The following is a 25,362-nucleotide window of genomic DNA, read 5'->3' on the forward strand; positions in this document are numbered from 1 at the left end:
CACTGCAGATAAGACCATGACATAAAGTAAAGTTTAGGCAGAAGACACGAGTCTTATCTGCTGCCGAGGTAAATCTGTGCATTGTTCCAGGCCAAAGGCAACTCTTAACGTTTACATCTTAAAAGGGATAATGTGGTTTAGGACATGTATAAGTTACCTTTAAATTGTCTCACAAACCAATAAAATTATGTCAAATTTAGCTATTTATAGAGAAAGTAAAAAAAAGAACTTTTTTTTTTTTAATGTTTGACATAACACCATCAGGTTAAGACTGGAGGAAATATGGGATATAAACTTTTTTTTTTTTTAAGAAAACGAAGTTGTGACTGCCACTGATATTAAGTGCACATTTAGTCATTCTTAATTTAGAATAAAATCATCACTATCTCCTCGGAAACTGCTCGTCAGCTGTTTAAATAAAACGCGCAGAAACCAGGCATTGAACGTGTCATTTTCTGGGGGAAACGAGGCTTTTAATTGTTGGTTTTCTAAAATCTACATTGCTGATACGAGAAAGAATAATAAGAACTTTCTACATTTTTCCAATGTGAAAAAAAATCTGTCTTCAGAGAACTAGCTAATAACCGAAGAACATATATTTGAAAGCCACAGAGGCTGTAATAACTGGTCGTCTTTTGGACTTAGTTTAGCCAATTATAATTAAATATTAGATGTGAAAGCTTTTCAAATATACATCTGAAATCAACTCTATAAACAGGCAACACCGACAAAAGACACAAGAAATTAAAACACTGACTTATTTACAATTAAATCTAAAATAGTTTTGTCATCATACAGATGCATGTTTTACAAAAATTGCATAACAGTGCCTTTTATTAGTGTGAACCTCTTGAACAAGCAATATGCTGATTAGTTTCACCACTTGTGAATCAGTTTGTTTTGACGCTCATAAATAGCCCATCGCTCTTATTAAAAAATATTCATAGAAAACTCAAAATCAGCATTACAATGCATCCTTTCAGAGGTACGGCCAATCATGGAAAAGACTATTTACACTTTCATGGGAGATTTGATGAGTTCTGACTATGTAAAAAAAACAACAACAAAAAAAAACTTTAAATTTCTGAGAGGTACAACACAAACAGACCAGCTTCTGGCAGTTAACGTCCCAGTAAAAGACACAAATGGGTGACATTCAAGTCTTTTTACAGATAGTTTGCGGTCAAAATATGAGAATAGAAAGTTCAACTCAAAAGACAAACTATGGTGGTACAATGAGCAAAATCTGAGTTTCCTATGAGTATGTTTGAGATCCTTCCCTGGTACAAGAAGCTGGGAAAGTGGTTGTCCTTGCTCGTTTTTACAGCACCTCATGGACTGGCAGATATGTCCATCGGCTCGTTCTGCTCCTCAGCTACTTTTTCAAAATCCTCTCCTTTTTTATGTTTCCTTGCATGTTTGTATTTTTCCACATAAGCCTTGATCAGATTTCCCACTTTGACTGGGTTGATTTCCCCACTCTTGCTGTGGCACACCTGGTGACCAGTAACACAAAATTACAGAAAATAAACTGAAAACTTGAAACAATTACACAAACCAATCTTCAAAACAAACGAGAATATCTTACAACCACTAAAAAAAATTACGTCTTAGTTTTTGGCAAACAGTCATTTGACTCACCTTCTGAACCGCTTTACGCAGAATGTCTTTGTATTCCTCCTTGTTGATGTCTCTGTTTTGATAAAAAGGCTTGATGGCTAACTTCACCTCCTCGACAGCTCTCTCCTGCATGTGAAGCTTTTTCAAGTACTGTTTGTAGGAGTAAAGCATTGCTTAATTCACAAGTTTTCACACCTAATACAGTTTTCATGAAACAAAATTAGAACGTAAATAAGTCATATATGTAGTCAGTATCGTCATTGAAACTATTTTAAATATCACATTAACCTTGTCTTTTCTCGAAAAATCTCCTTCCTCTGCTTCTCCTTGTCCAGTTGTCGACGACTCCCCAGGTTGAAAACCAGTGGAGCTTGAGCTGTTGTCGAGTAAACCAACAGCACTTCTCTTAGAGGGGTCACTCGCAGCTCCTACAATCTCCTGCCGAAATCAAGAAAGACTGCGCTTCAAATCACAGCTCCAAAACCAACATGACTGAAAAAAGCATAGCATCTTTAAGGTAATTCAGATTTAATAGCAGTTTAGTTAAAAAAAATATATAAAACTTCCAACCAAAAACAATTCATGTTTGAAATGCACTGGTGCTAAGCTATTGTTACATAAATATTCTGGATTTTACTGTATAGGCATCCATGTTACATAGAAAACAATAAACACTAAAATCAGTTTCTCAATGATGGCATTAATTTTAAATTAGGGATTACAATGTATTTGATCACTTCTACTTTCATTTTATCTGAAAATGCCTCAGTATCAGTTTTAGTTTCTGCCACGTGACGTTCACAAACAATACACTGAATTCTCCTGGATACACACTGCCACCTTCATGTCATTACTGACAATACATGCCAACGTGCATGTTTAAGAACCAATGATATGAAACGAACAAAAACTTGAAAAATTGAATTTCCTACAAAAATACAGCTTATTGCTGAAGAACTTGCTGAAAAACAGACGAAATTAGCACAAAAAAAACCATGCTGAATTGTAGCTGAAATGAAAGAACAAGCCTGAATAGCAGAAAAAAGCCGAAAGAACACATTTTTGCTGAATTTGGTATAAATTAGCAGAAATGAGCAAAGAAACTGAAAAGAAGCTGAAAAGGCAGAAAGAAGCTTAAACTACTGGAAGGAATTGGAAAGAGCTTAAATGAGCTAAAAAAATGGGGAAAAGTTGAAATGTTTGCAAAAAAACAGCTAAATAGTCTCTGAAATAGCAGAAAAAGCTGAAAGGAGCAGAACAAGCTGAAATTAGCAAAAATAAGTTAATTAAGTTGAAAGTAGCAAAAATACCATGAAAAACTTGAATTTATCTGAAAACAGCTGAAATTAGCTAAAAAATGCTAAAATGGTAACTGAAAAGGTAGAACAAGCTTAAATTAGCAGAAGAAAGAAGAAATAACATGTTTGTCCAATTAGGCTGAAAGAAGCAGAAATGAGCACAAAACAGTGGAAATTCGCTGAAAAAAGCTGAAATTAGCTTAAAAAACAACGACAACTAAAAAAGGCTGAAAAATACCTAAAAAAATCAGAAAGAAGCCTAAATTACCAGAAGTAGAGAGCACATTTTTGCTGAATTAGGCTGAAAAAAGTTTAAATGAGTACAAATAATGTGGAATTACAGTAGCTGAAAAAGCTAAAATTAGCATAAAACAGCTAAATAGAAGCTGAAATAGTAGAAACAGCTAAAACTTGTAGATATAAACTGAAAGAAGCATAACAAGCTGAAATTATCAGAAGTTAGAAGAAGCACAAAAATGTTGTAGTTAGCAGAAAGAATTGAAAGGAGCACAAAACAGTAAAAAAAAAAAAAACTGCTGAAATTAGCTGAAAGTAGCTGGACAAAAGTTTAAATTTGCACAAGGAAGTTGAAAGAAGCTGAATCAGAACAAATTGTGAAAGGAGCAGTAAAAGGTTGTAAACAGATCTAAAAATCTGACGGATGTACAATGAGCTTAATTAATTTTCTGAGGAAAAAATGGCAGAAAAGGCTAGATTTTTCAAAAAGCTAAAATTGCACCAATACCAAAAGTCATTGCAGGATTGTCCTGAAAGAGCTGAATGTTTTGATATACGAGTTAAAAACTGCAGGACAAAAATCGCGCTGAAAAATGTACGGGAGAAAAATGGATCACATTTGTGTAAATGCCTCATAAACATTCACACAATTAGATTAAGTCAGCAGTGGACCGTGGCTCATCTCACCTGACTGGCTGCTTGAACTGCCAAAGACTGTTTACGAGATCCTTCCTGCTTCAGCTTCAGTTTATACAAAGCCAACTCTGTGCAAAGAAGAAAAGAATACTTTAGGAGGATATTCACGTTTCTAATCCATCTATAATTCCTCAAGAGTGAAGACAGGTAACTAAAGGGAAGCAGCTCAACAACACTTACTGCTTGGTGATTTTTCTGGCAGAGGTCCCTCTGGTTCCTGTATGTTCCACGTAACTCGCTTCACTTGAGTTTTGGACTTTAATCCCACTGCAGTTGATGCCGGCTCTTCCTCTTCCTTCCCCTGCACCACTTCTTTTTCCTCTTTGGCAGCTGCACCACTACACTCTATTTGATCTGATTTCACATAATCAAGATTATCCAGCATCAAATCAACATTGAAATCCTCGTCAGAGTCTGAGGATTCCTGTTTTGTGGGTGCTGTTAAACCAGCTGTGTCTTGTTCTTTGTCTGAGTCCAATGATACTGGCTCAGACTGTGGTACCGGGTCCTCGAGGACATCTGTGGTAACAAGTGTAGTGAGCGTACAAGATGGGAGAACAGAAGGACTTGGCTCAGATTTGATGTTGGTGATATCATAAGACTCTGTCTTGCAGGGATCCTCCACTGCCTCATCTGTGTTTTTGCTTTTTGCCAGGGAGGTGGAGTCACTTTCTTCACTTTTTCCTGGTTTTGTGATCGGAAAATCTTCAAACATATCTACAGATTGTGCCTTTTCATTTATTTCTTTTTCAATCTTAATTTGTTTTTGATTTTCTGTAGCTATAATCTTGCTGTCTGCATCAGAGTCACTCCTTTCTTTTTTGACTTGGGAAGTAAAAACACTGGAGGGCACATCCTGCTTGTTTACTTCAGCACACTCTGCTTCTTCGATGTTTCTATGACTAACATTGTTGTCTTTTGTCCTTTCGTGTGAGCGATTTGTGTCTCTGAAGGATGAAACGTGTATATTTGAAGGTTTCTTTGTACTTCTGGATGATCCATCTTTCCTCCTGTCTCTTGATCTGGACCTAGATCTCCTTGGTCTCCTCTCATCTTTAGAGCGCTGTTCCACTTTGCCTCGAGACGAGAGAGACGTACGTTGATGTCTGCTGTGCTCTTTCCTCCTTTCCCTGGATCTAGAGCGTGATTTGGAGCGAGATACACTACGTTTGTCTTTAGAAATGCGCCGTCTCTCGTAGTCCTTCTCCCTGTGATCACTTCTCTCCTTGCTTCTTTGTTGATACCTTTTCGTCCTTGAACGCTCTCTACTGCTGGAGCTAGATCGTGACCTGCATCATTTGAGATGACAAAATTCTTAACCAGACAATGCAAATTGGCTTAAACCTTTAAAAATGGTCAAACACATAGTCATTGCTTGGTTAGCATTCCACATATTCCAAATCATGCTACTCTTACCTGGATCGCCTCCTCGTTTCGTCTGCGGATCGTGACTGAGACCACCGCCTCTTTCTACGCGTTCTCTCTGGAGAGTTGGGCTGAGAGCTGTCAGAGGTTGAATGAGCCCTTCTTCTTTCCCTTGACCGCGACCGCCTGGACCTACCGTCCTTGTACTTTTCTTTATTTCTGCTTCTCTTATCGGAGCCATGTCGATATTCTCTTCTGTCCCTGTCCGTTTCAGAACTACTAGACTGTTGCTCTTTAGAAGCTTTGGAAGTTTTCTTTTTACTGTCCAAATCTTTTGATGGAGACTTGGAACAGGATGGGAGATCTGATTTAATGTGTTCCTGCTGCCTCTTCTTGGTGGTTGTAGACCTGGATGCTGGTGAATCATCCCTGTAGTTAAGGAGAGACCTGCTGGAAGACTTAGCACCATGTCCACTCTCCCCTTCAACCTTTTGCTCAATTTGATCAAAGCTTTGCTGAACAGGTGGTGTGGCACTTGTCACCTCACTTTTGATCTCATTCTCACTTTTAATCCTGCCATCATACTCTTCAGACTCCTCCTGTTCAGATTCATCTGAATTTGGTTCCTGCTTAACGTTGGTTTCAGGGGATACCGTTTGTTTCTCAATATTTGCGTCCTCTAATTCAGATTCCTCTTCAACTTGGACAGAATTATCTAATAATTTTATATTTTGTGATACAGTATTCAGAGCACTTCCAGGTTCTTCTTCTTCTTCTTCTTCAGTCTCCTGTGTTTCCGTTTTCACGTGCACCAGATCCTGCTGGTTGGAAACTGGATCCTTGGTTTCTGAAAAACGAGTTCTCCTTTCACGTGTGGCAAACAGAGGGCGGCGGTAGAAGCTCGGGCTCACGGCTTCATCCCCCGAGGTACTTGGATCTGATAGTGTAGGATTAAAGGGATCATAAACATTATTATTATTATTACCATCATCTTGTTCCTCGTTGGCCGCAGCTTTTGATGTCAGCAGCTTTTGGTTGTCCTTGTGCAATTGCTTCTTTTTTGCTTCCTCCTCCTCTTCCTTTTTGCTACTTCCAGTAGGAAAAGGTGATGCAAAACTCAGACGCTTTGCACGCCAGGAGTTTCCACTCGACTTTATGCGAAAACTTACAGCTGAAGATGAAGAAAATAAGGCATGTTGTGGTTGGCTGGCAGAGGTGCCAGAGGAGGAGGAAGAGAAAGAGTTTGAGAAGGATGATGATGAGCTTGCCCTGTCAGGCCGGTTCTGCTGGGTCTGACTATCAGAATGGCTCTTTTGCTGGTCTACACTTTGCTGCCTTCCTTTGTCCCCAGACAGACTGTTTATACTACCTTCAGGTAAGCCAGAACCATTATTAGCACCTGAAGAACTGCTGCTACCTCCTTTACAACCAAAAACTTTATTACCGTCATAACTGCCACTTTGACTAGTTCCATCATTTGTGGAATTGCTACCCTCTCTTTTTATTTTTGGTATTCGTGGAAGCACTGCCACATCCACCCATGTTGGTTTTAAACTTGTTTTTTTAGGTTGGGACTGTGATGGAGTCACTTCTTTGCTTTTGAAGTTGGAGTCCTGAATGGGGTGAACAGATGAGGAGGTGGTTTCCCTTGTGGATCTAACTCCATTGGCATCCTGGTGACAAGGAGATGAGGTCGGTCTGTTTGGACAAGGAGGAGGCAAACCTACATTTCCTCTCAGCGGTGGAATAAAGGAGGGAGTTGGGTGGATAGGGTTGGCTGAGTGGGACGTGAATGAAGGTGAAGGGGTTGACTGCTGGGTCAAAAGCCCATTCACTGATGAATGGAAAGATCCTGGTAGATTGCTGTTGTGATGGGGAGATGAAAAATTGTCTCCCATGTTAGATGAAAACCCTGAGCTGCCAAGGGCACTGGCATCTCCAGAACTGCTTTTTCTGCTACTTGACAGCATCGCTGTAATTGAAAAAGTAGAATGAACAAGAAATTGTTTTACTTTCCCCTCAAAGAAATAACTTGAACATAAGACTTTATTAAGGAGAATTTGAGCCCAACTACCTGTTGCTTAAAAACACTTTTTACAGCGTTCATTTTTCACACAAAAGCATAATTTGACACAACTCTTTATCGGTGCCAACTATTTGAAGGAACCTGTTGTAATCAGATAGGGTCAAGCTTTTCATAGCATCCAGGGACAGAAAATTCAATACATTAATGCATCCAAAAATTTAACATCTTGACAAAAAAAAATAATAATTCAGCAGGTCAGAAGGTGTACCCCGCCTTTCGCACTGTGACTGCTGGATATAGGCACCAGTGACCCCCATGACCAACAAACGAAGAAGCGGGTAAAGATAATGATGGAAGGTCAATTACACATAATCTGACAAATATCACAGCAGAGAAAACACCACAAGTTCTAATCTTTTACAACAATTAATTAATATTCTCAGTACCTATGGAGAAAGATGGGACTGTTTTGTATTTCCCAGAACTTTGATGATACTGCAGAGCCATAGTTAGCCTGTACCTAAATAATATGTCAAACAATTAAATAATTACTGCATGGTGCGTGCATTGCAGTAATGTGTTCAAAGATGACTCTTCCAAGTCTTGTTTGCATCACATAAACCACAACACAGAGGCAACTCAACATATTAAAAAAAATGTGTGCTGCTGCAGTTCATGAACAATATAATCGTTTTTCTTAACATTAAATTGGATGTGAAAAAATATTTGCTGTGCAGTGGTAGCAAAAAAGAGGAAGACTACCATAAACTTCACTTAATGTTAAAAAGCAATTTGGCTGTTGTATTTTATGAAGTTGTAAATGTTACAAAACCAATTTCTGAAAAGTGTTTGACATCCTTACTCAGTTACAAACAGCTATGAATGAAACACTGGAGGCACTACAGACCTCCTTCTTTGCCATACAGAAGATGGTGAATATTTATAAACCAGATGTGTTTGATTTTCAACAGCAAAGCTAAATCTATCAGTCTATTTCAACAAGAAAATGCATTTTGTAATTAGAGATAAATAAAGTAATTTCTATAAACACATCCAGCACATAAGAGTTTAGTTGCTTTTCAGAAATGGACATGTTCTTACTTGGCTTTGAAGCTTTAAGCGAACCATCTCGATTAATGACGACATCAGAACTGTCCATCAAGAGCATGCTCTGTCCAGACAAAATGCTGCCCAGTAGATCAGGAACAGGTGCTGCCTCCACAACGCCCCCTGCGTGTGGGACATCCACACTACTCCTGGTAAATGATGGGAAATTAGATTTATTCAGATCTCTCAAGTGTACAAGTACAGTTGAAACCAGAAGGTTACATACACTATTTAAAAAGACACATATGCATTTTTTTTTTTACACTGTCTGACGTGAAATCAGAATAAACTTTTCCCATTTTAGGTCAATTAGGATTACCAACATTTTTTCTATTTGCAAAATGCCAGAATAATGAGTGAGAATTTTTTAAGGCAATTTTCATTACTTTCGTCAAAGTCAAAAGTTTAAATACACTTCATTAGTATTTGGTACCATTGCCCTTCAACTGTATGACTTGGGTCAAACGTTCTGGATATCCTTCCACAAGCTTCTCACAATAGTTGGCAGGAATTTTGGCCCATTCTTCCTGACAGAACTGGTGGAACTGAGCCATTTTTGTAGGCTGCATTGCTCACACATGCCTTTTCAGCTTTGCCCATAAATTTCCGATAGGACTGAGATCAGGGCGTTGTGATGGCCACTCCAAAACATTGACTTTGAGCCACTTTGTAACCAGTCTGGCAGATGCTTCGAGTCAATAGCTATGTTTACATGTGCAAAATTCTTTGATCAGATTGAAATGTATTCAGATTAAATAATCCAAATGTATCGTTTACATGGGCACAATCCGATCATGACGAGCGTTTACATGCAGCAGGCTTTTATTCTGAATAGAAGTACTGACATGTATGTAAACTTCTAGTTTCAACTGTAACTAACACCTGATCATCAACGACAAGATTTTTTTTGCAAAAAAAGTTCTACTTTTCTGTTTTCCCAAAATATGTTATTTTTACTTGTTTAGTCGTTACAGTCACAATTATTAATTATTTCGTATTTATTTTCTAACAAATTACCAGTAGTAATTTTTAGGTTAAGATAGTGAAGTTTGATGGGATGTGTTGGTGCCAGTTTCAGTGAGATACTCTATATTACATAATGAACAGCACATGATATGCATCATTGAGTTAGTGTCTGCATTAGTTGATTTCAAGGATTACAGACTTCTTAAGATCTGAAATATAAAGCTGTGCTTCATTACTGTTAGATGACTTTCCTAATTGTGAGGAATATTTTTAAAACAGTTTAACATTTCTTGTATTCCTGATTGTTCAATATATCTCAACAATGCACATATGATAACACAACAGGTGACAGTAATTTTCCAAAATTTAAAACAGCATTAAGACATAAAAAATAAATACATAATGCAAGAAATCAAGAACAGGACCATTTAGATTTTAAAACTATAGCTAAAACTTTATGTGACAGACCAGAAGTAAAGTAGTGTTACCTGGAGAGGCTTGCAGTGACTGGTCGAGCCACTGGCTGGTGAGAGCGAAGGGCAGAGCGAGAAATCCCTCGCCTCTTAGCTTCTAACAGTGATGTAACGCTGGCCTCCTGTTCTAGCTCCTCACTGATGAAAAGAACACCAACTTTCAAAATAGTAAAATAGTGCATAAATATTATAAATAAATATTGTCAATTAAATCCAAATATAAACTCTTTCTGAACTCTTGTGCACTTAAGGTTCAAGGTTCTTTATTGTCATTTGCATCACATGTGGTACATGAAGTCGCATCACATGTGGTAAATGAAGTGGAACCAAATTGTGTACTCAAGGTCCCAGTTACACCCAAAATTTGCAAATATATAAAGTATAAAAAGACACAGTATATAAGGATCTAAGATATACGCTAAGATATACGCTAAACAATATGCTAAAAGATCTAAAATATATGCTAAACAATATGCTAAACAATATGCTAAAAGATCTAAGATATATGCTAAACACTAAAAACGTAAAACAATACGGTGTATTACACAGCAGCCCGAACATGAGTCTATATGTTGAGTAGATGGGTATGCTCCTTCTGAAATCCATGATCATCTCCTTCATTTTCTTCACATTGATGTGAAGCTTGTTCTTCCTGCATCAGCTCTCCACCTCCTGCCAGTAGCCGGACTCATTGTCGTTTGTGATTAATCCAACCACCGCTGTATCGTCCGCAAACTTTACAATGACAGCCTGGATGGGTAGATGCGCAGTCATATGTGAGCAGAGTGAAGAGAAGGGGGCTCAACACACAGTCCTGGAGGGAGCCAGTGCTGAGGGTATGGTGGAGGAGGAGAAGGTGTGAGTCCTCACAGACTGCAGTCTGTTGGTCAAGAAGTCCAGAACCCAGTTGCATAGAGATGGGCTTAGTCCTAGTCTAAGTAGTTTGTCCATCAGGGTCTGGGGAATCATGGTGTTGAAGGTGGCTGTGAAGTCCACAAAGAGCATACAAATGTAGAAGTCATTCTGCTCCAGGTGGGTGAGAGCAGTGTGGACCACAGAGGAGATGGGAGTCCTTTGTTGATTGATTCTTGCGGTATGCATACTGGTGTGGGTCCTCGCTGATATTGATGGTAGCTTTGATGGGCCATGACCAGTCTTGCGAAGCATTTAGCGACTATAGGGGTGAGGGCTACTGGCCAGTAATAAATCCGACCAGTCACTGCAGAGCTCTTAAGAACTGGGATGGTGGCGGCCTTCAGGCAGGTGGGAACAGTTGCCAGGGTGAGGGAGGAGTTAAAAGACATCGACCAGCACCTCACAGAGCTGGTCAGCACAGTCTCTCAGCACCCTCCCCCGGCATGTTGTCTGGGCCAGTTACGTTGTGAGGATTGATCCTTCTGTAGATCCTCTTTACTTCAGCTGAGGTAATGCTAAGGAACTCCTCTTCAGATGATGAGGTGGGTCTGGTGCTGGGTGGTCTATTTGGGTCTTCAAAGTGGGCATAGAACCTGTTAAGAGCCTCAGGCAGTGATGGGTCCCTAGGGCATTGTGCACCCCTGCTTTAGTCTGTGATGCACTTAATGCCCTTCCCCATGCTCCGTGGGTCCCATAAAGAGAAATGTCCCTGGATCTTCTGTGCGTAAGTTGCTTTGGCCCTTTTAATACCAGCAGCCAGCTCTTTCCTTGCCTTCCCCAGTTCATGTGAGTTGCCAGACCTGAAGTCAGTATCCCTGGCTTTCAGCAGGGTACAGACCTCTGTGTTCAGCCAGGGTTTCAGGTTCAGGTAGCACTACACAGTCCTGGTGGTGGTGACATCATCAGCACACTTGCTGATGTATCCGAGGACAGCAGATGTGTATTCCTCCAGATCCTGTTCTCCCTCATTTACAGCAGCCTTCCTGAAGATCTGCCAGTCTGTGCGAGCAAAACAGTCCGGCAGTACAGAATCACTGTTGCTGGGCCACAGGGTGATGGTCCTCTGTGTGGATCTGGAATGTCTCAGTGGGTGGGATGTAGACAGAGATCATAAAGATGGAAATGTGGTCAGAGAGGCCGAGGTGGGGGCCAGGTACAGCTTTATATGAGTCTCTTATGTTGGTATAAACATGGTCTAGTGTGTTATTTCCTCGTGTTGGTATTGTCACATGCTGATAAAATCTTAGCAGTGTCTTTCAGTTTTATGTAATTAAAATCACCAGCCACCACAAAAAAAGCCTACGGACGCTTGTTTTGAAGTGAGCTGAAGCTGATGTTGTCATGTAGTCCCTGCAGAGTGTCTTTACCATTTGACATTTCACAGTTAGTTGTTCTAAAGCCTTGGAGCAGGAACTGTTTATCAGAACGCAGTTTGTGGACCAACCTTTGTTTACGCATACTCTGCCTCACCACGTCTTCCGCGATAGCACGCTTCGATCTGCCCTAAAAAAATTATGTTATCCAGCTGAAAGGCTGAGTCTGGCATGTTGCTATTAAGCCATGTTTCCGTGAGACAGAGTACAACACAGTTCCTCATCTTCTCTAAGGCACTCACTTTCAGTCGCAGCAGATCCAGCTTATTTTCAAAAGAGCGGACATTGGCCAGGAACAGAAATGGGATTGGCGCTCTGTTAGCATTAGCCTTCAGTCTCGCACTCCGCCCCATCTCCTTCTCTTCTTCCCCCGGGCACAACGCCTCCTCCTCTTCTTAGAACGCTGCTGCCTCCACGCTGATGTCCATTGAAGCTACAATCTGCCGAGTGTAGTTTTCAGATTGTTGTCCACCGCTGCTGTATTCAAAGTCAAACCTTGTCTTATGCTAAGAAGTTTGGTTCGGCTATAATTCACAAACGCTTAAAGCGAGCGGAGTCTGGCTCGGAGCTGATTTCAAAACGGAGAAAAGCTGGGTTTCCATCGGAAACCTGAGAAGCTGCGGGCTCAGATGTGCGTGGCCATCTTGGCATGGGGCATGGCCAATGGCATGGGCATCATTTTATATTATAGAAAAAATAATCCTATTATGAATTTCAAAAAATTTTTTTTACACATTATGCGTGTTGTAGAAACCCCGACCCCACCCCCCAAAATTAGCACAACCTAAAATGAAGGTGTTTGGTGCCGAAAGATTAAAGGCCGAGTAAATCAAAAACATGTCACATGATCAAACATTATTAAGCCTCCTTACTGATCCACAAATGGATCCAAATCAAATGGATCCCCATAGATGGACAGGGATGCAGCTCCTATGTCAGCACGCATGTTGCTTAATGTGTGCTCTGACGGCCGGTACACAACAGGAAGTGAAGAGCTCTTCTTGTCCTTAACAATCCCAAGATTATTAGCAATACGGCTTCTGGGAGTGGCTGCCTTTTTCACCACCTATTAAAAAACAGAACAACGAGTTTACTTACAGATACTATAAAAATGACATTGTTGATGTAATTTTATTCCAAAAATAAAATCAAATGTTAAAACAAACATTGTAGGGATACACTCACTAGTTTTTTCTTGGATCTAGTCCTCCTTACTCTACGTTTCCTTCTTTTGATGCCTGTGCTTTCAACTCGACCATTTTTACCCTTAGTAGATGTTGTCTTTGTACGTTTCACTTTTCTTCGTTTTCCTGTTCAACAGTCATAAGATATCATCACAAAGAAACTACAATAAACCCCTGAAATAATTTGGTCTGGCTTGTTCATTTGAATGTGTTCATACTTACGAGTTTTGCGTCTGTGACTCGATGGGACTCGAGGTGTGATGTCCCGTACATACACAGCCGTGTTAAGCCCAGCAACCACAGCATTAATAGTTTCATCGAGCCAAGTGGACTGTATCAGATATGTTGGAGCCAACTATAAAATAAATGTCTGAATTACTTTCCTGCTGTGCTTTCACAAACTTTAGTTGTGCAAATGTAGCTTACATACACATGTACACTTTTGTCACCAGTTAATCAGAACAAAAACCCAAACATATCATTATCGGTTAGTTTGGTGCACACACGAGCAAACATTTTTGAGGTAAAGACATTTGATTTAAAATCTAAAAATGCACTTATGCTATGGGTTAGGGTTAGAAAAGTAGCCAAAACAGAAGCATCACGCCTCATGCCAAACCTGTGATGTTCGTGCCTGTGTGATGCGATGCCTGTTGACGTTGGCTCGGACCCTCTCACTCTGCTGAGTACGTGCGATAGCTCTGGTAGGACCTACAGCACGAGTTTGGGCTCGACTGGTGGCAGGACGGACAGGAGAGGACAGGCCGTCTGTTTCACTAAGCTCCACACCTGAACCGCCTGAGACAAAATAATATGCAAGTATGATCTTTTTACTCATACTGTAAACATTTGCAGCTGCCGTATTTTTCGGTTTATAAGTCGCACTTTTTTGCATAATTTACATGCCCTGCGACTTATAGGCCAAAGCAACGTATTTATGGATTTTTTTTACCACATTTATAAACCCAATTTTTGGCTGAGATGACGGTTTCCATTCATTCTGACTGAAAATAAAAATAATAATTGAGCAGTACCAAGCTTAGCCACTAGATGGCAGCAGAGTAGTAGTAGCAGTGTGGCATGCCGTTGTATCATGTAATAGGTAAACGTGGCTTTAATGACAAAATTGAAAAAGTTCAAGACAAAAAAACAACTGGACTTTATTATACTTTATACTTTATTGTATTTTTCTTGAACTTTTTTGAATTTACCATGTCCTGGATGACTTGAGAATCTTCACCAGCTATTAATGACTCAGTCAGCTTGCCACAGTCTCCCCACCTTCATTCTGCTCGCTGCTTGGACCGACCGTCAAACCAGCTGCACCGCCCCGGTGAAATGCAGCTAATTTGACCATTAAAGTTCATTTATTAAGCAAACATTACATTGAGACACACCTTTACTATAATTTTAAGCAAACAAATAACTGTTTTTAAGTGTTAATCTTGTTAAATTCTGGTTAAAGTCCTCCCGTGCATGCTCCCGCTGCCGCCAATTGGCAGCCCATCGATTTTTGGCACAACACCGGCCCACATTTCCGGGTTTGGCCCACATTTCCGGGTTTGGCCCACATTTCTAGGCTGTCAGTGGTGACACGTAACAAACGCGACACGTCAGCTGTGACGCATAATAGATGCAACGTATACGGCGAAGCGACATATTTAGGGATTTTTCCATTTTATTAGACAAATATGGACAGATGTAACTTATAGGGCAAAGCAACGTGTACGGCGGAAACTACGTTATTAACTATGAACAAATTTATTCAGTGCTTTTTATTCTATACACTGAAAGTATATTTGTACATTACAAAGCACAGTGGTGGTAACATTAGTTTCAATATCTTGCATTAGGACACCTGAACATTTGAAACAAAGATGTTGAATAATAAAGCTTCGGTCATTTTGCTGATGGACACCAAGCATCTTTATATACACATTTCATTTTCAATTAAACAGATATAAGAGGATAAAGGCTTACTTGAGTGACGGTTATTGGCCTCACACTCAGGACAAAACCACTCCTCCACAGGAACAGAGTCGAGTGGAGGTGTGAGGCATTCCATGTGATATCTGTGGAAGATACACAAGAACTATTAACTGAAAACTAAGAAAAAGGACAAAATGTGACTTACAACCCTAAGAATGTTAAACCAATCATCTCACCCTGCATCACAACCATCACAGAGCAGGAGGCGGTCCTCACGATCACTGCCCCCACACACCTCACAGTTGGTTTGCTCCAGGTCGAAATTCACTGTTTCCTCTTGACCTGCCTTCATAGGCTTTTGCACAGTTATCTGAAAAACACAATAATATACTGAATTAGTCCAACCAACACATAACATACATATGATACAGAGTTGTCATATTTTAACTGTTTTATAGTGAACATACCATTTTCTTCACTCTTCCTCCATAACATTTTCTTAAGTGTATGCTGTTAAAGGCAAGACGGTCTACGGGACACGAGTTTGCATTCTAAACAGAACAGAGGAAAGAACAAAAGCACTGCAAATAAGCAAATTATTTTGCTCTAACGCAGGTGGTTAAATTAAATCAAAGTACCATTCATCAAAAGCAGGAAATGCTTTTGAACAAAAATATTTTTCTCCTACATTTATGCATTGAGTCAGACCCACCTTGGCCCATTCAAGGATGCAGTCCAAACAAAAGTAGTGCTCACAGTTCTCTGGTGTTGCAACAGGCTGGCTATTGAATGAGTTCAGGCAGATGGGACACTTTTCGCTATCCTCATCTGAGCTCATCCCTTCCAAGTCAGCAGAAGTACCACCAAAAGTTCCATTCTCAAGCTTAGCATCTTCTTCCTCCTCCACCTCTTCCTCCTCATCTAAAACATTGTGAAGAAAAAACATGATTGTGTTTACATTGAAAATTGCAGTATATGACAAAACAATAACCGTTTTATTCAGTAAAGTGCCATAAAAACTAATTTAACCATCTATCTCTACACACATACAAAAATACAAAAACAGTGTCATTTACCATCCTCCTCTTCATTTCCATCCTCGTCATCATCGCCATTTGCGTCACATTCCTCCTCTTCATCCCCACTATCAGATTCTCCCTCCTCAGACTCCTCCTCTAAGTCGTCAGAGTCATCTTTGGGGGGGAAAAAATAGTACATCCACAAAATTCATGTGGTGGAAGTTTGACCATTTTTGTGAAACAATGAAATATTTTTTAAAGTTACCCGAGATGGCCCACATTGCTGCTCTTTTTCCTTTGTTGTGTGTTGAACTAGGATTAATCTGCTCATCTTGGCTGTCATCTTCATCCATGGTTGACCATCAAAATATCAGGACTTTCCTGACAGCTTGTATCTAAAATTGTACTTTGATAATGTAAGAAAAATGCACGACAATATTAAAATAAATCGATACAATTATACTTTCGATAGTATTTGTCTATAGAAATAGTATATATACAGTGGGGAAAATATGTATTGGATACACTGCAGATTTAGCAAGTTTTCCAACCTACAATGAAAGGACAGGTCTGTAATTTTAATATCTTGGGTACTCTTCAACTGTGAGAGACTGAATCCAAGACAAAAATCCCAAAATATCACATTGTATGATTTTTAAATAATTTATTTGTATTTGATACAATAGAAAAACAGAGCTTAATATTTGGTACAGAAACCTTTGTTTGTAGTTACAGAGGTAAGACATTTTCTGTAGTTCTTGACCAAGTTTGGACACACTGCAGCAGTGATTTTGGCCCACTCCTCCATACAGATCTTTTCCAGATCTTTCAGGCTTTGGGATTGTCACTGGGCATTGAGCAACATTGAGTTTCAGCTCCCTCTAAAGATTTTCTGTTGGGTTCAGATCTGGAGACTGGCTAGGCCACTCCAGGACCTTGAAATGCTTTTTATGGAAGCGCTCCTTAGTTGCCCTGGCTGTATGTTTTGGGTTATTGTCATGCTGAAGACCCAGCCACGACACATCTTCAATGCTCTTACTGAGGGAAGGAGGTTGTTGGCCAAAATCTCATGATACATGACCCCATCTAGTCAATACAGTGTAGTCATCCTGTCCCCTTTGCAGAAAAGCAGCCCCAAAGTATGATGTTTCCAGTTTCCACCCTCATGTTTCACAGTTGAGACGGTGTTCTTGGGGTTGGATTCATCCTTCTTCTTCCTCCAACACAGTGAGTGGAGTTGGTACCAAAAAGCTCTAGTTTGTATTTTGGTCTTATCTGACCACAAGACCTTATTCCATGCCTCCTCTGGATCATCCAGATGGTCATTGGTGAACTTCAAATGAGCCCGGACACATGCCGTCATAAGCAGGGGGATCTTGCGTGCCCTGCAGGATCTTAAACATTGATGGCGTAGTGTTACTAACGGTCCTCTTTGAGACTGTGGTCCCAGCTCTCTTCAGGTCCTCACATGTAGTTCTGAGCTGATTCTTGACCTTTCTCAGAATCATCTTTACCCCACAAGGCGAGATCTTGCATGAAGCCCCAGACCGATGAAGATTGACAATCATCTTGTGTTTCATCCCATTTCTAATAACTGCGCTAACAGTTGTTGCCTTCTCATAAAGCTGCTTGCCTATTGTCCTGTAGCCCATCCCAGCCTTGTGCTGATCTACAATTTTATCCCTGGTGTCCTTAGACAGCTCTTTGGTCTTGGCAATGGTGGAGAGGTTGGAGTGTCGATTGACTGTGTGTGTTGACAGGTGTCTTTTATACAGGTAACGAGTTTGCTCAAATTGATGCAGTTAATACAGGTAACGGGTGCAGAATAGGTGGGCTTCTTAAAGAAAACTAACAGGTCTGTGAGTAATAGAATTCTTGCTGGTTGGTATGTGATCAAATACTCATTTCATGCAATAAAATGCAAATTATATATTAAAAAAAAAATCATACAATGTGATTTTCCAGATGCTTTTTCTTAGATTCAGTCTCTCACAGTTGAAATGTATCTATCTACAATAAAAATTACAGACCTCCATTCTTTGTAGGTGGGAAAACTCGAAAAATCTGCAGTGTATCAAATACTTATTGTCCCCACTGTATGTACTGGTATATATTTACTACAACTGTAAATACCAAAAATAAATAAATAAATAAATGGAAATATCACAATCAAAGGCTGATAAATATCAGTGATCTTCAACTATAGATGAATATAAAGTGTTGTTAAAAGTTATTCGCCACATTAAAGAAACCAACTCAACGCTAAAGACAAAAAGTTGTAGTTCTGTCATGTAATGTTTAGTTAGAAAATAAACAGATGCCACTGAAATTCAAGTGTGTCCAAGATAACAACCAGTGGTTTTACTGGTGCAAATTGACAGTGTACCATAGTTACTTTTTTCATGCATTCACAAAACCCTTGCACAATATTTTAAATGTTTTAACTTTTTTTTGTATTCAAACATGCTACTGGGTACATACACCCGACCCTATTTGCAAGGATAAGGGGAATAAAAAGAGGCCGTTTTCCAACAATAAACCAAAATCTAAAACCTTTTTTTTTTCTATAAACACCAGTACAACGTTTCAACTGATTTACAATCCTAAAATAAATACTAGGTAACAGCTAGCTGCACTTAAGTAGACGATAAGAACATTTTGCACTTGATAAATACTCCTGCATTTTATTTACTTGCGTTTTTCTAAAGAATGACAATTGCGTTGTGCTGCTTGCAGCTGAGATTAAGGGTTTTAGCAACATAGTGGATTTTACGTATTTTCCTTTATATTTTTATTTAAGCCAGCCCAAATGCAATTGCAACAAAGAGCAAATAATTAACATTTAATTGCGAAACACAGGTGACATTTTAACTTCAATTCCATCACCAAAATATCATAAATATATCTTAATAGTGCACACAATGTTATTTCACCAAACTAGCTAGCCTAACAACGTCGTAAAGGCTACATTTGTAAACAAAGAACAAAACTTAGCACCAAACTGTATTTTCAGTAATACTCATAGACAGTGTGCATACAGTACAATTATAGATATGTACGTTAGTTAGATCCATAGCTTACGAGAACAAAATCTGACAGTTTTATAATGCTGTTCTTATTGAACAACAGTGGCTAACAAAATTAGCTTCAGCATAGCGTGTTAGCTGTCCTCGGAGTAGCTAAATTTAGCCAACGTCAAATCCGACTGAACTCTGTGCTAAAAACCCTCAAAAGACAGATTTACACAAATTCTAAACTGAACCCAAAGGAGCTGAAATGTTTTACTAAAGTATTTAATACGAATTTTAAACCTACCCTATTCGTTAATGTAAGATTTGCAGAAAGTGAGTGGCTGGAAGTCTTCACATTTGGTGAATGACACAACCGGCTGGCTAACGACGGAAATTGCCGAATACACTTCGGAAAATTTGACTCTTAAAGGGACAGTGTACAGTTTCATAGTACTGTACGGGCCACAACCTACATTGTGTGTCTATGAGTCATAAGTTTTTATTTATTTAGATATTACATGGAATATGTATACATACATGCATATATATATTTGTAAGTAATACAATGCAAATAAAAGTATGTTACACATGTTGCATTTACAGTTTTCTTCTTTAAGCTGTTCCCTTTCCATGGGTCGCCACAATGTCATACTCCTCCATCCTCCTCCAGCCGATCCTTGATGCACTCCCACCTCCACCTTGAATCTATCTGTCAGTCCTACAGCACATCTCACCACTGTCCTGCTGTCTTCATACATGTCCTGTACCAGTCTAACATAATTCTCTGCCACTCCAGATTTCCTCATGCAATACCACACTTGATCCTTCTGCACTCTGTCATATGATTTTTCTAAATCCACAAAGACACAATGGAGCTCTTTCTGACCCTCTCTACTTCTCCATCAGCATCCTCAAAGTAAAGATGGCATCTGTGGTGCTCTTTCTCAACATGAAACCATACTGCTGCTCACAAATATTCACCTCTCATCCTCCACAACTCTCTCCCAGATCTTCTTTGTGTGGCTCATAAACTTAATTCCCCTGTAGTTGTTACAACTCTGTACATCACCGTTGTTCTAAAAAGAATTGTCACTAGCACACTTCTGCATTCCTCACGCATGTTCTCACTCTCAAAAATAACATTCCAGTTGATCGATAAACAACTAATGCTTCAAAATGGTTAATTATTTTTCTATGTGGCAGTAACAATATTTTAAAGATAAAATCAATACACTACATTTTTTACATTTAAAAGTGGCTAGTTGCAGGTACATTTAAAAACAATAATATACTCATAGTTACGTATTTCTTTTTAATGTGTTAATACATGCTTTACAAAGTCACATTAGTGAACAAACTAGTGTAGATCTTACATTCCTGTGACATGTTTTTAACTGTAAAATGTGCCCAAGTAATATATTGTATTCAAAACTGATTTGTTCATCTCTAGAATGAGCTTCATCTTTGACATCCTGATTCATGCTCAATAATCCAGATAGAAAAATCTAACAAAGTTAAGTCAGATCCTCTGGATGGATGCAAAAATTAAAAACACAAGAATAATTTAAAAAAATTGTTAAAACGTTTCTCCTTTAATCCAAAAGACTTCGTCAGTCTGAGGAGCTGTAATAAGCTCATATACCGTACCTTCTCATGGATCAACCAGTTTTTTGTTGACATTGATAAATGTCATGATAAAGGACCATCAGCCTAACAATGGATCATTAGCACCCTGATGGCTGTTTACTATTCACAGGGGGCTGAGTGATACTAGCAATAACAGCATTGTAAGAGGGGGACAGTTGAACCCGGAGGCCTCCACCCCTGTTTAATGATGGATGATTTCTTTTCACAATAATGGCCTCCTTTACTCCTCTCTCAAACCATCGTTCCTCTCTGTCCAGGATGTGAATATCTTCATCCCTGAAAGAGTGACCGCTGGCCTGGAGATGAGTGTAGACCACAGAATCCTGGCCTGATGATGTTGATCTTCTGTGCTGGGCCATCCTTTTGGCCAGTGGCTGTTTAGTTTCCCCGATGTAAGACTGATCACAGCCCTCCTGACACTGAACAGCATACACAACATTACTCTGTTTGTGCCGGGGGACTGGATCTTTGGGATGAACCAGTCTTTGCCGTAATGTATTTTGGGGTTTAAAAGCCACTGGGACGTTGTGTTTAGAAAATAAACGTCTCAGTTTCTCAGAAATTCCTGCAACATACGGAATGACCACTGGTCTGGGTTCCCCCTTTTCATCTGATGTCTGACTGGAGTCCTGTTTGGGTTTCTTCTCTGCTTTCAAGAAGGCCCAGTTAGGATATCCACATTGCTCCAGGACCTGTCTTGTGTGGGATTTCTCCTTCTGCCTGGCTCCTGATGTCCACTCTGTGGTATAGAGTCCTGATGACTCCTAACTTGTGCTCCAGGGGTGATGGGAGTCAAAATGCAAATACTGGTCTGTGTGGGTGGGTTTGCAGTATACGTTTGCAAATTTCCTCCATCAGAAACTGAGACCTCACAGTCCAAGAAAGCCAACCTGCCATTTTTTACATCTTGATGTGTGACCTTGATGTATTTATCCACAGAGTTGATGTGATCAGTGAAATGTTGGACTTCCTGAGATTGAATTTTAACCCAGGTGTCATCAACATACCTGAACCAATGACTTGGTGGTGTACCTGAAAAGAACGCCAAGGCTCTCGTTTCTATCTCCTCCATGTACAAGTTGACAACAAGAGGAGAACCTGGAGACCCCATGTTTCTGCCTATGAAGTAGGTTGACTTCAGGCACAGTTTCAAGAGTTGACACAGTTGTTCTGTGGAAAGCGTGGTCCTGCTGCTCAGAGTGGTGTCTGATTTTAACCTTAAACTGACCTCTTCTACTGCTTCATCAACAAGAATGCACATAAAGGGTGATGTGACATCAAAAGAGACCATTGTTTCATCAGTCTCCATGATGACATCACCTTATCCACGGTGTTCTATGCGATGTTCTGAGCTGCCAACTAAAGGGATGAGTACGTACACTGTATGCCTCTTTGACAGTTTGGTGGCACACATCGCCCTCTAGCGACAAAACAAGGAAACCGCACATATGTTACATAATACAACCTGAAATCTAGGTTCGGTTCGGGGTCATGTGTATCCTGGCGAAAATACTAACTCCTATACACACGCGTGAGGAACAGCTCATAATTTTATTTAATTAGAAACAGTACATCCCACATAACCCGACTTGAAATGGATCATAAATTATTACTTTTTGTTTGTTTGTTTTTGCACATTTTGTGACAACTTGTTCTAACCACATGTAAATGATAAATATTCATATGTAAGTGTTTTGTTTTATTTGTGATTATATAATAAGCGGTGTTAATGATGCCAGCGAGCCCACAGAGAACTCCTTAAATAATTGAGCGCTCCTCTTCCTCCTTTGCCCCTCGTCATCGTCAGATCAGACGGTCATGCAGCATCCTTGGTACGTGCACAGCCACACTCCGCTCATGGCAACGCTGTACACAAGCCGAGTTCAACCACTTCTCACCAGAGGGGTAGCAGCGGTCGCTGTCAAACCGCCTTTAAAACTCGCACCAACCACCTCCAATGGAGACCGTCGCTTTAAATGGCGTCTATTTAAGGGTAAATGAGCCCGCCTCGCAGCGGTACCCGCAGTAAATATGGATCAGGACAGGAAGCTGTTAACAAGGTAATGGTTCAGTCCTGATGTACGACGTGCAAAACTGAACGCACCGCACCCCAACTACAACTCCGAAACTCGGTTTAACGTGATGCCCTTGAACATCCCGCCTTCCTGAGGTTCTGGTAGGTCAATTACCAATAAGGGGCGGGACCTTGTGCTCCAAATCGGCTGCTCATTGGCTGTTCACGACGCCTGTTAGTTTCTAATTTGCACAATCAGGTCGGGTTGCAGATGCAGAGGAGTGGGCAGGGAAGGGGTAGTGCAAGTGAGTTGATCTACGTCGGTGTTCACTTCTTAATGTACGGAACTTTAATCTAGCGCTGAGATTTTATATATTTTGAAAAGGAAAAACAAATATATATTTTAGATATTGGACATATGATGCACCAAGATACGTGTGAAGAAACTAAAGTAGTTTTTTTTCGCCTCAGCAAATATTCTAGAAGAAAACTTGGGACTGGTAAGTAGCTATATTTATCCCCTTTCTTTAATCTGTGTCTTGTGAATAGGCCACACACAGCATTTCAACGGATGTAATTTTACTTTAGATTTGTTCACAGTTCTCTTGTTTTCTGTTTATATTTTGGGACTAGAAAACTTTTGGCATAATATAGGAATGATAAAATACCTGCTTTAATTGTACTGCCTGATCCATACATCCTTTAACAGGAAGTCTTATTAAATAGTAATTGTGCATTTGTTTGTCTCACTGTTGAAACGGTATATGTAGATATTAGGTGATCAGTATAAAATATTTCTGTCTGACGTATTAATAGTTAATGACACAGCATTTGTTTTGACTCCACAGACTCATTGTCACTGTCATGTCTGATATCTAAAAGCAGGTAAGCCACTGACTAACGCACATTGTGCCAGTTGCCAGTTCCACTGTGCGTGTGACAGCGGCTAACCTGGTTTTGGGAATACCTCTCACTGGTGGGCCTCAGACCAGCCGCAGCCGGACAAGACGCACACACACACATGCACACACCTATATGTACAAAGTGTTCCTGATAATGTCCTGTGCACTGCTGGGAAAGAGCTGCTCTATGCATGACTCCCCCCCACCCAGTGGTCTCCACTTGTACTGAGGCCAACTTCCTACCACGCTGACATACCTTATTTAGGAGCAGTGGTTTTTACATTGCCCTCTTATGGAGCAGCTGCCCTCAGTGAGTTTTGTTTAATTTTTAGTTTCATCTTAAGGGTTTATTCTCTCTGCTCCCTAATATGAAGACACAAAGCCTCCAGGGCTCCTTGATGAAGTTTCTGGGTCTGTCAGCACTAGTTACTGTTACATAAAGTCACCTAATTCTGAAGTCTATGTATTAGGATATAATTTTATTGTTTTCTCTCTTTTTAAATTGTGATTTGTTGTATAAACCTGTACGATCTTCGTAGTTTGTGCATTTTTCTTGTCTGTAAGTAAAGTGAGAAGTAAAGTTGAAGGTCAAATCATCTCTTGCATCGCATGTTCATTTTGTCGTGTAGTGCACGTCTTTGCAAGATACGGATATTTTCTTCTCGTCTGTGTGCCGTGACTCGTCGGGACACAGAGGTATAGATGTGTCCACGTCTTTTCTAGATATGCCAGCCTCATTAATTGTCCCTGTCGTCATCACAAGGTGATGACTTCCTTGTTCAGAACAAGGAAGTCCTTTCCCAGATATCCCATGACTCTTTAAAGTAAATACTAAGTTTGTTTTTTTATCAAAAGAGATCAAATGTTAGGCTTTGTCTTACAAAGTAGATTTTGAGATTTGGGGGCTCATTGAGGGGTGCTGTTAGATAGAGAACTTTGCAAATTGGCTTTTATGTATGTGAATGTTACTGTAAAGTGCCCTGAGACAACTTTGTTGTGATTTGGTGCTATATAAATAAACTGAATTGAATTGAATTGAGGGGTGCTGTTCTATTATCGAAAATAAATCCCGCCGGCATAACATCTGGATTCAATCCTTTATAATCTGGTATGAAAGTGAAGTCATCGGAAACTATTGGAAATGACTCATTTTGCTTGTAAATAAATACACAGATCTGATTCATTATTCTTCGGTAATCTGAACTTGGACTTCAAGTGAACTAATGTTAAGTCATGGCTTTCAGTTAAATGACGTAGCACAATGATTGTAATCGCTTAGATTTGTTCGGAAAAGACGAGCATCTGAGTTTCCATAAAAACATGGAAGCATGGTTCATATTCTTCATTTCCACATGTAGGTATTAGTGGAACACCAGACTTGGATCTTGTCCGGACGGTGGGACCAAAACAAAGATTTCAAGCTTACCTAACTCCAGCAAAGCCAGACTGCTCTAAATCTTATTATAATCCAATTTCACACCTTCAAATCAAATGTCTAATACGAGCCGCCCAAAATTTCCTATGGAATTAAGAGGAAAATATTCTTCAAGTAATACTTCGTGTAAGCAGCGTTCAGTAAA

At 39.8% G+C, this 25,362-nt stretch overlaps 1 protein-coding gene across 1 annotated transcript; it reads right to left on the reverse strand.

The window, feature by feature from the left end:
- Window positions 1-1,280: 1,280 nt before the first annotated feature.
- On the reverse strand, window positions 1,281-19,616 carry phrf1 (PHD and ring finger domains 1). Its single transcript, XM_037683407.1, has 19 exons — window positions 19,524-19,616; window positions 16,474-16,614; window positions 16,266-16,382; window positions 15,902-16,110; window positions 15,657-15,740; window positions 15,426-15,559; window positions 15,241-15,332; window positions 13,880-14,058; window positions 13,483-13,615; window positions 13,262-13,386; window positions 12,949-13,142; window positions 9,804-9,926; window positions 8,344-8,498; window positions 5,268-7,188; window positions 4,032-5,140; window positions 3,843-3,919; window positions 1,909-2,058; window positions 1,642-1,770; window positions 1,281-1,496 (listed from the first exon to the last, which is right to left on the reverse strand). The coding sequence occupies exons 2-19, from the start codon at window positions 16,559-16,561 to the stop codon at window positions 1,332-1,334; spliced, it is 5,184 nt and encodes a 1,727-aa protein (XP_037539335.1). The 5' UTR covers window positions 16,562-16,614; window positions 19,524-19,616; the 3' UTR covers window positions 1,281-1,331.
- Between the last annotated feature and the right edge of the window lie 5,746 nt (window positions 19,617-25,362).

The sequence above is a fragment of the Nematolebias whitei genome, chromosome 10, assembly GCF_014905685.2.
Source record: "Nematolebias whitei isolate Nwh7 chromosome 10, NemWhi1, whole genome shotgun sequence".
Classification (NCBI taxonomy): domain Eukaryota; kingdom Metazoa; phylum Chordata; class Actinopteri; order Cyprinodontiformes; family Rivulidae; genus Nematolebias; species Nematolebias whitei.

Bases quoted from the DNA above. Each gene is read 5' to 3' on its own strand.
- phrf1 (XM_037683407.1), bottom strand. From the start codon at position 16,561: ATGGATGAAGATGACAGCCAAGATGAGCAGATTAATCCTAGTTCAACA. The intron at 13,616-13,879 runs GTTTGGCATGAG...TTTATTTTATAG, and splicing joins CACAGGCACGAACATCACAG to TTGGCTCCAACATATCTGAT. The intron at 1,771-1,908 runs GTTAATGTGATA...TCCTACAAACAG, and splicing joins ATTTTTCGAGAAAAGACAAG to TACTTGAAAAAGCTTCACAT.